Source organism: Protobothrops mucrosquamatus, unplaced genomic scaffold (assembly GCF_001527695.2).
Source record: "Protobothrops mucrosquamatus isolate PMUCROS unplaced genomic scaffold, P.Mucros_1.0 scaffold2086, whole genome shotgun sequence".
NCBI classification, from domain to species: domain Eukaryota; kingdom Metazoa; phylum Chordata; class Lepidosauria; order Squamata; family Viperidae; genus Protobothrops; species Protobothrops mucrosquamatus.
In genome coordinates, this window is record NW_015388188.1 from 100,436 (window position 1) to 113,543 (window position 13,108).

Genomic DNA, 13,108 nt, shown 5'->3' on the forward strand with positions numbered 1-13,108 from the left:
GAAGGAAGGAAGGATAGCAGAATTACAGGAAGGGACCTTGGAGGTCTTCTAGTCCAACCCCCTGCTCAAGCAGGAGACCCTATGTACCATTCCAGAACAAGGGGCTGTCCAGTCTCTTCTTAAAAACCTCCAGTGATGGAGAAGGAAGGAAGGAAGGAAGGAAGGAAGGAAGGAAGGAAGGAAGGAAGGAAGGAAGGAAGGAAGGAAGGAAAGCAGAATAACAGGAAGGGACCTTGGAGGTCTTCTAGTCCAACCCACTGCTCAAGCATGAGTCTCTATACCATTCTGGACAAATAGTTGTATAATCCCTTCTTAAAAGCCTCCAGTGTTGTAGCACTCACAACTTCGGGAGGCAAATATAACCCATAGAACCAAAATATATCTTTTTATGCCTGAATATTCTGCAGCTGCATTGAGGAATCTAACATCTCTCTCTATATATAAAAGCAGATGCTGCAAAAAGTCACAAAAAAAAGAACAGATTACTAAACCAAAGAGTTGTACATTTTGGGGGGGAAAAAAGCGATATTTCCTGAAATATATTGTACCTGCTATTATTAAAACTGAAGATGATTCCTTTCTTGCTTAAATCGTCTTTCCCACTGTAAATTTGGTAAGGGCCATCAAATGTTTCATTGTACTTGAATGAGAGAAAGAGAGAGAACAGAAAGTGATTTTTTGATACAAACAGGCTTGATCATCAAGATAAATGGCCTAGCATTTAAAAATCAGCTCTACAAAATCTAAGATATGTCCAACATTCTTCATTTTCTGTTTTTAGTAGACACTGGTGTGTTTTTCCCCCCGTAGCTAGGATATGTAGATCTTCAGTTATGGCAGTGATGGCAAACCTTTTAGAGACCGAGTGCCCAAACTGCAACCCCAAAACCCACTTATGCATCGTCGGGTGCCGGGTGGGTGTGGCCCATTGGATGGGTGTGGCCCATTGGGTGAGCGTGGCTGTGGTGGTAATGGCAGACTGGGTGGACTAAAAAGTTCAATCAATCAATTCCAACTTTGCGAGATCTTTTTTTTCCCGTGAGAAGTTGAAATTGACTCATTGATTGAACCTTTTTTTTTTTTTTTTGCACACGGCGGTGGCGGCCTAAAGCGAAAAGGTTTTATAAAACCCAGCTGAAGCCTAGGACTGGGGTGATGGCGCGCGTGCCCACAGAGAGGGCTCCGAGTGCCGCCTCTGACACCTGTGCCATAGGTTCGCCACCACTGAGTTATGGTATAGTTTGGCTAAAAATTTAAACAAGGAAACTGTGAGTTCAGGAAACAAAATATAACTGAAGATGCCCTGAAGTCAACTTTAGACAAAGCATTCACGTCTTTTAAAAATGTTGTTGTTGTTGTTAATTGCGAAGTCGTGTCCGACCCATCACAACCCCCTGGACCATGTTCCTCCAGGCCTTCCTGTCCTCTACCATCTTCTGGAGTCCATTGAAGCTCACGCCTACTGCTTCAGGGACTCCATCCAGCCACCTCCTTCTCTGTCGTCCCCTTCTTCTCTTGCCCTCAATCTTTCCCAGCATTAGGCTCTTCTCCAGTGAGTCCTTCCTTCTCATTAGGTGGCCAAAGTACTTGAGTTTCAACTTCAGGATCTGGCCTTCTAAAGAGCAGTCGGGGTTGATCTCCTCTAGGACTGACCGGTTTGATCGCCTTGCAGTCCAGGGGACACGCAGGAGTCTTCTCCAGCACCATAGTTCAAAGGCCTCCATTCTTTGGCGCTCAGCCTTTCTTATGGTCCAACTTTCACAGCCATACATTGCAACTGGGAAAACCATGGCCTTGACTCTACGTACTTTTGTTGGCAGGGTGACGTCTCTGCTTTCTTTTAAAAATAACCCAACCCAATATAAGATAAACTCCCAGGAACCTCAACCTGGTGATATGGAGTTGGCTAATATTTTAACCTGTCTTGTATGACAAAGATGCAAGTAGTGTATACATATAGATGGCAATATTTCCACCTCCTTGAAATCTATGAAGACTCTCCATCATCCAGATCATGGCTGTCCCAAAGGTGCATTTTCAAGAGACAACTGGACTTTCTTTCTTTTTTTCTTGGAAGACATTTTGCTTCTCATCCAAGAAGCTTCTTCAGCTCTGACTGGATGGTGAGGAGTGGAAGGATTTCAAAAAACACCTTTGGGACAACCATGAGCTGGATGACTGAGAATCTCCATAGACATTTAGCTATGTACTCCCTTTGAATGGTGAGGGAGTATGCATGGATTTCCAGAAAACATTGCAGATTACAGGAACTATTTGCACTTCAGTTTGAGATGAAGACCACATACACTCATACCCAACAGCCTGCACCTTCGACAGTGAAGGGACACAGGGCAAAAAATATCCTGCAGTCTAGAAGGCTCCACACACATGTGCAGCACTCAGGTGACCCCGAGGGAACAGGTAAACATCCAAGTGGCCTCAATGACTCTCTAAAAAGAATGCAAATGACCAGCTCTCTGTAAGGAGTATAAATCCTTCCATTCCCCACCATCCAGTAAGAGCTGAAGAAGCTTCTTGGATGAGAAGCGAAACGTCTTCAAAGAAAAAACAAGAAAGTCCAGTTGCCTCGTGAAAAAAAGCACCTTTGGGACACCCCCTTGATAATTATTTCATTTTCTTTCCTCCTGCCTTTGAATTATCAATGTCACATTTATTTATTTGATTAATTAGAATTGCTAAGGTTGCATTCTGAATCTTGATCACCTAAAACTTGCCACGGCTTTCAATTCTTATCCACCCTCCCATTTTTCATTCACGGCGTCAAAAATAATGTGAAAACGATGATGCAATCACAGCCGTAAAACTATTGATGCGTTTACAAGACAGCCGTTGATATAATTACTAATTACTAATGGACTGAGATGCATTATACACAAAAGATGAAAGTAATCAGTTGCGAGGAAAATGGAAAAATTGAAAAGCCGATCCTATGAAACAATGAGAGCTAATTCTGATATCCAAGTCCCCAAAGGAAAAAGTGGCAAAATCTAGATTTTCACATTTGTTTCCCCCATCCAATCATGATCCAGGACTATACTTGCTTAGCTTACCAGATCAGCCATGGTCAAATTGGTGCTATCATTAGATGAAAAGGAACAAGATAAGACAATTACTTTATACCCTTATCAAAATCCCATTTGTTGCTGTGCACTTTATTTCTAACATCCGATGCAGTAGATTGATCCCAGCAATGTTGTTGTATCTAGAATAAAAACCTGTTGACTTTGAATAAGCCATGCTAACATAGAATTTATTATTCTAATTTAAACGTTCTGAACTTTCTGAATTTTAAGGAGGCGTTTGTTATATCGGCACAAATGCTTTCCTTAGAATCCCATCGCAAATAATCAATGTTCCCTTTGAGTTCATACTTACAGGGTAGAATACTCCAACAAATGGTTTAACTTTTTTCACTGGGATGGATTTCAAGAAAGGATCGTCATAGCCCCAAAGTAATTCTTTCACACTTCGAGTTTGGAGGAATCTTGATTTTGATGACTTCATCCAGATATCCATCAAGGCTTGAATAAGTCCAGTTTTATACAAAACCGGTGCAGCCTGCATCAAATAGCAATATGCCTTAAATTTTTGACGCTGGGATGCAAATCAACACAAACAGGCTTGAACTACAGTAGTGGCCAAAATTGTGGAAACCTTTTGGGAAAAGTGTACAGTAGAAATGCCACCTTTGGTTAAGTTTCCACCCATTTTTCTTCTCATTTCTTTATAACTGTAGCCTTGTTCGCTTAACAATACTATTTTACATCGCTTTCTGGGGGACCAGTCAACTCTTTGCACCATTACCTTAATTTTATTACGTTTTACATGAAAGAACACAAAAAAAACCCAACCCACTTGATAGCGATCACATAACACACTGACAAATGTCTTCCTCTCCGCTTCAATACATGACATCAATCACTGAATCCTCCTGTGATCTGATTGGCTCAGTGCCAAAACAAAAGGACACCTCATTGGCTCTCTAAACACTCCTGCTCATTGGCTACAATCAGATGAAGGAAAGCTACCTGAGATCAACCTAAGCAAGTTGTGCTTCCTTTTTCTGGTTATTTGGCTATAACCTTTCATAAATTACAGTACAGATAGTTGAACAAACTTTGTTGCATTACATTCTTGATTAAATTATATTTCCATTGATATATAATTTTATGGTACTACTCCAAAAAAAAGTGGTGTTATTAGCCATCAAACCTCAAAAATACACTTTTCCCAAAAGGTTCCCACAATTTTGGCCACTCCTGTAAGTCTTACATGTGATCAAACCACAGAATATCTTAAAGTTTTGAACCTAAGCACATGCTGAACGACTTCATTAATACCAATACAGGTAATCCTTGACTTACGATCACGATTAAGCCCAAAATTTCTGTTGCTAAATGAAGCGGTTGTTAAGGACGTTTTGCCTCAGTTTACAACTTTTCTTGCCACAGTTGTGAACTGAATCACTGCCGTTGTTAAGTTGGTAACATGGAGGTTAAGTGAGCCTGCCTTCCCCTTTGACTTTGCTTGTCAGACATTCACAAAAGGGGATCCCAGGACGCAGCGACCGTCATAAATATGAGTCAGTTGCCAAGCGGCAATTTTGATCACGTGACCGTGGGGATGGCTGCAACGGTCATCAGTGTGAAAACTGATCATAAGTCACATTTTTCAGTAGCGTTGTAACTTTGAACAGTCACTAAATGGACTGTTGTATGTCAAGGACTACCTGTATAATGAGACACGTATTCATACTACCTGTATCTATATAAATAAAAATGTAAATGTTCGTTTGTTCAAAATCTTAAATCTCCGAAAGTTCTTCACCGATTGCTTTGAAATTTTGGCACAACATTGCATTCGAATATGCGTGTGTTTTTATATACCTATATACCTACTATTATATAGATGTCACACCTGTGACAGGTAAAAACATGCTTTTTTAAAAAAACAGCGCCATCTGTTGGACGTAAATTTAACCAGACTGAGCCACAGCAACGCGTGGCCAGGTAGAGCTAGTAAATAATAAATATGTTGGCAGTGCGTATGTACCTTCACTATCATAGCAGGCCCATGTACCTGACCAATCTTTCTATGTGGATACAGGAGATTAAATTAGTTTTATAGCCCTCTGGGAATAAAATAATAGTTTCAGATCAAAAATCAGAAGGTGGGAGACGAGAACAGCAATAACAAAGAAGGACTAGTATATAGCAATAGCATTTTAGATGTATATACCGCTTCACAGTACTTTACAGCCCTCTCTAAGCGGTTTACAGAGTCAGCCTTTTGCCCCCAACAATCTGAGTCCTCATTTTACTGACTTCGGAAGGATGGAAGGCTGAGTCAACCTTGAGCCGGTCAGGATCGAACTCCTGGCAGTGGGCAGAATTAGCCTGCAATACTTCCTTTTAAGTATTGTCCCACCAGGAAGGAGAATGAGAAAGGGAATAAGAGAGGAAGGAAGGAAGGAAGGAAGGAAGGAAGGAAGGCATAGCAATAGCACTTAGATGTATATACCGCTTCACAGTGCTTTACAGCCCTCTCTAAGCGGTTTACGGAGTCAGCCTATTGCCCCCAACAATCTGGGTCCTCATTTTATCAACCTTGGAAGGATGGAAGGCTGAGTCAGCCTTGATTTGCTGGTAGATGTCTCATTTTTGAGCAAGAATTAAGATAGAGAAACAATATTGTAAGAATTGCAAATGCATAGGTTTCTGGATTTTGCCAGACTACAGTTCCCAGCATCCCTCAGTATTGGCTAAAAGGTCAAAATCAGCTGGGACATCAGGAGGAGAATCACCTCAATGTTTGGATTTTAGCTGTAACACATTGTCCGGTGTCAGAGTTGTCCGATGTAACGACGCCAACATTTAAAACATAGACTAAAACGTAGACTTCACTAGACTAAGCTTGATACCCGAGATAGATATTCTGAGATAGTTTATACATATAGATGCAGGTGTGTGTATTTAAGGAGCATTGTTTCAAAAATTGGATACAAACAAAGGCTAAATCATGCTGCACACACAGTCCCCAGAGATTGGGACAATATGTTTTACTGAGATCTCACAATCTCTAGAGGTCTTGATGCCTCTGGAGATACTACCAAGTAGTAGTAATTGGCACTTTTGTTAGTCATCTCATCAAAGTAGCCAAGTATAGAACAGACAAGGGATTTGAGAAGCTTCCTCAGTCTCCAAAGATTTCAATGGAAAAAATGCTGAAGCTAAAGAGTAGGGTAACACAACTACAACATGTTTGTGGAAGAGAGGAGGAAGCACAACATGTTTGTGGAAGAGAGGAAGGAAGCCCATTGGAGTCAATTGGACCAAGCTAGTAAATTGGGTCACCCGAAAAGTCCATTTCATTCATCCACAATGCTGAAAGGAGTGACTAAAAAAGTTTGAGAATACCCCAAACCAATATTTTATTGACTGATTATTACAATTTAATATCCAGATGACAGAAATCTTAAGGGAGGGCTTGCTTACCACAACCGCAAGGTTGACAGTCGTGACAGTGTCATTTTCCGGCCCAACTGACATATCGGGTTGAAAACGGATAATATTTGGCTGAAAGTAGGACAGGGTGTTGTTGTAGTGTTCAGTGATGTTTTCTTTGGGCAGATAGCGCATCCTTGAGGAAAAAGAGATACCACGTGTTAAGGGCGGAAGAATTGAATCGGTGGAACGGCTTCCCTTCAGAAGTTGTGGGTGCTCCATCACTGGAGGTTTCAAGAAGAGATTGGGCAGCCATTTGCCTGAAATGGTGTAGGGCAGTGATGGCGAACCTTTTAGAGACCGAGTGCCCAAAGAACGGCCCTGCCCCCACCCACCCCACCCCGCTCCGCCTGCTCCACCCCACCCCGCCCGCCCACAGGGCCACCCACCACCTCCACGGCTCGCCACAGATCACCCAGATGGCCTAGCAGCACTGTGGCAGCCACGCCCTCCACCCGCGTCCCACAGCATCAACTGCGCGTGACAGGGCATGAGGGCGGAGTCTTGTCCCCGCTGCCCAGCTGCCATGTCCTTGGTTGCGCTACTCCGTGATGGCCGCACTCAGGGGCGACTCTCCTCCAGGGGGGCTGCTAGTGAGGAGGGGGCCGCGTGCCATAGGTTCGCCACTACTGGTATAGGGTTTCCTACTTGAGCAGGGGGTTGGACTAGAAGACCTCCAAGGTCCCTTCCTACCCTATTATTCTATGTTCCAAAGCTGACCAATGGATATTTGACCATCAAATCCTTTTACTTTACTTTACTTTACTTTACTTTACTTTACTTTACTTTACTTTACTTTACTTTACTTTACTTTACTTTACTTTACTTTACTTTACTTTACTTCACTTCACTTCACTTCACTTCACTTCACTTCACTTCACCTCTCAACTCAACTCAACTCAACTCAACTCAACTCAACTCAACTCAACTCAACTCACTTCACTTCACTTTACTTTAATTTAATTTACTTTACTTTACTCTACTTTACTCTACTTTACTTTACTTTACTTTCCACAGCATAACAAGACACGCAAATATGCATCTTTGAAACCTCTTTCAATATGTTTTACATTAGCCTGTGAATCCCGATGAAAAGCCACAATCCCTTTGTCCCAGGCAAAAGTGTATGATTCATATTTTGTTTCATTTGGATGGCTGTTCAGACGGCCACCAGGAAGAGAAAACCGCACACAAACACAGACACTTGAAAGAACCTTTCTGTTGTTGTTAGCCCAAGGACACAATTCAACCCAGGGCAAAATACCTTGGGCCAAGCTTGTTGTTGTTAGTTGTGAAGTCATGTCCTACCCATCGCGACCAAGCTAGCCAGACTCTTATATAATATCCCCATGGAGACCAAGGCAAAATAAAGCTGGTGTGCAGCTTGGTGAAAAAAACCCCCACTGGTCAACCTGCTCTAGAGAATTGTGTTCATGGACAACAACAAAGCATTCAAAACATGACTTGCATGTGGCGGTTTTGGCATGCAATCCAAGAACTGTCAGACCTTCCCTTTCTAAATGTTGGGGATGGAACTACATTTCCTATAATTCCCCTGCCCCTAAGTAGGCGTCCTGAGGTTTAGTGCCTCTTGACCAAGTTATCGATTTGTGTTCCCTTCTAATGTGATTTCAAAGCAAGGGAAATATTTCCTCTCATTTTCTAACTACAGTATTTTCCAAAATCCCCACCTATACAAAGCTCGTTTGAACAACTAATATTATTAGTTTTGGGGGGCCGGTTGGGGGTTAGAGATGGCTGTGAAAGTTGGACCATGAGAAAGGTTGAGCACCAAAGAATTGAGGCCTTTGAACTATGGTGCTGGAGAAGAATCCTGCAAGTCCCCTGGACTGCAAGGCGATCCAACTGGTCAGTCCTAGAGGAGATCAACCCCAACTGCTCTTGAGAAGGCCAGATCCTGAAGTTGAAACTCAAGTACTTTGGCCACCTAATGAGAAGGAAGGACTCCCTAGAGAAGGGCCTAATGCTGGGAAAGATGGAGGGCAAGAGAAGAAGGGGACGACAGAGAAGGAGGTAGCTTGACGGAGTCACTGAAGCAGTAGGCATGAGCTTCAATGGACTCCAGAAGATGGTAGAGGACAGGAAGGCCTGGAGAAACATTGCCCATGGGGTTGTGATGGGTCGGACACAACTTCGCAACTAACAACAACAAGGGATTAGAGACAAGATTCTCTAATCCCTCTTCCAAGTTCCCAGGAGAGTCTGTTCCTCAGGTCTTGACTTACCTATAAGTGTAAGGACCTTTCTGCTGAAGTATTGGAGCGGAACCATTCGCCATCACATCCTCTGGGTTCTGTACATCGAAGAACCAAAACTGTCGGTAGATGGGACTCCCAGGAATCACCCAGTTCTGATAGGCAGTTGTACCCTTTTCAATGACAGATTCCTGTAAAGGAGTATCAACAGCAATAATTTAATATGTTTTGGTTTTCCTACATCCGTCAGAATAGACATTTTTACGAAAATTGCTGGCTGGAAGAAAAAGTGGCCTAGATACAGGTAGTCCTCGACTTACGACTACAATCAAGCCCAACATTTCTGTTGCTAAGTGGGACATTTGTCAAGGGACCTTTGTCCCATTTTACGACCTTTCCTGCCACAGTTGTTAAGGAAATCTCTGCATCTATTAAACCAGTCACACTGTTGTTAAGTGAATCTGGCTTCCCCCATTGACTTTGCTTGTCAGAAGTTCGCAAAGGGGTGGTCACATGACCCCAGGACATTGCAACCATCATAAGCACATGTCAGTTGCCAAGCGTCTGAATTTTAATCACGTGACTATGGATGGATGTCGTAACGGTCGTAAGTGTGAAATACCATACTAGGTCACTTTTTTCAGGGCCGTTGTAACTTTGAACGATCTCTAAATGAACTGTTGTAAGTTGAGGCCTATCTATGGTGTTTCCTGGAAAAACCCCTTAGTTATTATGGTGGAATTGTAATATAATAATTGCCTTTATTTCAAAGTGATATTTAGGTGCAGGATGGAGAGAAGGTAACCTTTCCCCAAAAAACTAAAAACAGGCATCTGTGGAAATAATCAACACAACTCCTCATGTTTTCCCAAAAATAAGACCGGGACTTATATTAATTTTTGCTCCAAAAGATGCCTTAAGGCTTATTTTCCAGTTAGGGCTTATATTCGGGGAAAGCGGTACTACTGTGTTTCCCCGAAAGTAAGGCCTACACCAACAATAAGTCCTAGCTTGATTTTGGGGAGTGGGCCTAATATAAGTCCTATCCCAAAAATAAGCCCTAGTTTTGGGGCAAGGCACACACCTAAAAATCAAGCTAGGGTAGGGGTGGGGGTGTGGAGCTACCCCACATGCCCCACACCCATTTGCAGCCAGGCTTCTTCTCGCTAGCCCACTTCTTCTGTGGCGTCTTCTGCATCCAGGCCTGCATTTCTCAGTCACAGACCTTTCCAGAAGGCCACTGCAGCCAAGGGATTCAATCCATAACTCGGTACTCGGCTGCTTAGGCCTTCTGGAAAGACCTGACTGCAAAATGCAGGCCCGAATGCAGCTGCAGAACTTCGGCCCCAGAAGAAGTGGACCGGCTGGGTGGGGCTGTTGGTGCCGGAAGTGAGGTAAGGCCTACCTCAAAAATAAGATCCGGTGCCTCTTTTGGAGGCAAAAATAAATACATACATAAGAAAGAAAGAAAGAAAGAAAGAAAGAAAGAAAGAAAGAAAGAAAGAAAGAAAGAAAGAAAGAAAGAAAGAAAGAAAGAAAGAAAGAAAGAAAGAAAGAAAGACCTGGTCTTATTTTCAGGGAAATACAAGTATATGCATCTGTCTGACTGACGATTTTAACTGGGGCTTATTTTGGGGGTGGAGCTTATATTACGAGCATACTGAAAAATCATGCTAGGGCAGGGGTAGGCAACCTTGGCTCTTTTATGGCTCGTGGACTTCAACTCCCAGAATTCCTGAGCCAGCCATGCTGAGGCGAAAGAGAGAGGTTTCCAAGCTGAGCCATGCTGGCTCAGGAATTCTGGGAGTTGAAGTCCACGAGTCATAAAAGAGCCAAGGTTGCCTACCCTGTGCTAGCGGTTATTTTCCAGTTGGGTCTTATTTTTGTCAAAACACGGTAATTTCTCTCTGCTTCTTTAGCATCAGCTGGTTTGGTTGCATTGTTCTTTCCCGACTTATAGTCAAACTAAGTCCAGAAATGCAAAAATCCTGCAATCGTGAATTTTGAGTTTTGAACAGCAGAGTGTGCACCAAGCTCACTTTGTTTTTAATAATAAATAGGTAGGCTAAAAAAAAAAAAAAGCCAGTTTTCTAATGGGTTTTCAGGCACTTTAAGCCTATATCTACTTGCTCCTGTGTTGAATGCAGTTTGATTGGGTTGTTAATGCCAACACAGCTAGTCTTTGACTCATGATCACAAATGAGCCCAAAATGTTAGTTGCTAAGTGAAACATTTGTTAAGTGAGTTTTACCCCATTTTACGGCTTTCCTTGCCGCGACTGTTAAGTAAAACACTGCCGTTGTGAACTCAATAACGCCAGGTTGCAAAAGGGGATCACGTGACCCCGCCAGGATGCTGCGACCATTATAAGTATGAGTCAGTTGCCAAGCGTCTGAGTTTTGATCATGAAGCTGCGACGGTCGTAAGTGTGAAAAACGATGCAAAGTCACTTTTTTCCCAGGGCTGTTGTAACTTTGAACGGCCACTAAATGAAGTGTTGTAAGTTGAGGACACCCCCCCCCCCCCGGTATGAATCACTCTGCAATCACCTTGCATCAGAATTACAATTTAAAAAATGATCCAAATTACTGGGCGATCAGAAGGAAGTGCAACGCTCAGCAGGTACTCAAGATCTTCTTATAGACCAGGGGTAGGCAACCTTGGCTCTTTTATGACTCGTGGACTTCAACTCCCAGAATTCCTGAGCCAGCATGGCTCAGCTTGGAAACCTCTCCCTTTCTCCTCAGCATGGCTGGCTCAGGAATTCTGGGAGTTGAAGTCCACCAGTCATAAAAGAGCCAAGGTTGCCTACCTCTGGCCTAGGCCTAGGCCACTTTATGACTCGTGGACTTCAACTCCCAGAATTCCTTAGCCGGCATGGCTCAGCTTGGAAACCTCTCCCTTTCCCCTCAGCGTGGCTGGCTCAGGAATTCTGGGAGTTGAAGTCCACAAGTCATAAAAGAGCCAAGATTGCCTACCGTTGCTATAGACCAAAGAATGAGGCATAGAGAACGATTTACTGTTATTGACCATAAACAGATCAAGGAATGTCTATGGAGGTTCTCAGCCATCCAGGTCCAGGTTGTCCCAAAAAAGGTTGTCCCTTTTTTTCAGGAGGCAACTGGACTTTCTTGTTTTTTCTTTGAAGACGTTTCGCTTCTCATCCAAGAAGCTTCTTCAGCTCTAACTGGATTTATACCCTTTGCAGACAGCTGGTCGTTTGCCTTCTTTTAGAGCACGGGTATCAAACTCGCCACGCCACGTGACGTATTGCGACGTATCGTGACCTTTTTTTTGCATTGCTGGATCTGGGGTGGGCACAGCATCCATATGATGCAAGCGGCCCGCAGGCCAGCAGTTTGACACCCCTGTTTTAGAGAGCCGTTGAGGCCACCTGGAGGTTTACCTGTGTCCTGCAGCCAAGAAGGCTCTACACACATTTACACTACTCAGGTGACCCTGAAGATCCACTAGCAATCAGCGCCCAGATCAGCATAGATTAACCCCAAGGTAAACATCCAAACAACAATTAAGTAAACAATACTCCAATCAAGAAACTGCCAGAGAAGTCAACAGCAAACAGCCCAATCAAAGAATCTCTAAAATCACCCCCACCAAGAAGGACAGGGCAAGCCACCAGAATATAAACTGACAGAAAACTGCACTCCTTATCAGCCCTGAAGATGTTACCTATTTCAGTAATAAAACGTCTGCAAGAAAACTACCAAGCTCAGAGAGCACCAAGGACCCCACAACCCTCCCCCTCCTCCTCCTCCTCCTCCTCCTCCTCTTCCTCCTCCTCCTCCTCCTCCTCCTCCTCCAGCAGTGATGTTGTTACCTAGTATGTGTCATGAAACATCTGCAAGAAAACAATCAAGCTCAGAGAGCACCAAGGACCCCTGACTAAATTACTGCTAGATAAAAATTTGAACGTAATGATTCTAGGCTGATTCCTCTCTTGACTCCATCCCCCCAGGCTCTGTCTGCCCTTCTCCTACAGTATAACTCAGTGATGGCGAATCTTTTAGATACCGAGTGCCCCAAAACAGCCCTGCCCTTGCTCCTGCCCGCCCCGCCCGCCCCGGTCTATCCCCCACCCCACCAGCCCACAGGGCCACCTACCGCCTCAATGGACCATCGCAGATCACCCAGGTGGCCCTGCAGTGCCATGGCAGCCACACCCTCTGCCTGCATCCCATAGTATCATCTGTGCACAACGGGACGCAAGGGCAGAGTCTTGTCCCCGTTACCCGACTGCCATGTCCTTGGCTGCACTACTACATGTGGGCCACGCCCATGGATGACTCTCCTCCAGGGGCTGCTGGTGAGGAGGGGGCTGTGGGGGGAGTCAGGGCTGGGCGACGGCGC

General features: G+C 43.9%; 1 protein-coding gene across 1 annotated transcript in view; it reads right to left on the bottom strand.

Moving 5' to 3' along the window:
* The window catches only part of LOC107294761 (platelet glycoprotein 4), a 56,682-nt gene that overhangs the window by 14,814 nt on the left and 28,760 nt on the right, over window positions 1–13,108 (bottom strand). Inside the window, exons 3-6 of the mRNA XM_015824019.1 lie at window positions 8,771–8,931; window positions 6,516–6,660; window positions 3,397–3,579; window positions 549–640 (exon numbers count right to left, since the gene is read on the bottom strand). Of these exons, the coding sequence (XP_015679505.1) occupies window positions 549–640; window positions 3,397–3,579; window positions 6,516–6,660; window positions 8,771–8,931 (581 nt within the window). The remainder of the gene's footprint in view (window positions 1–548; window positions 641–3,396; window positions 3,580–6,515; window positions 6,661–8,770; window positions 8,932–13,108) is intronic.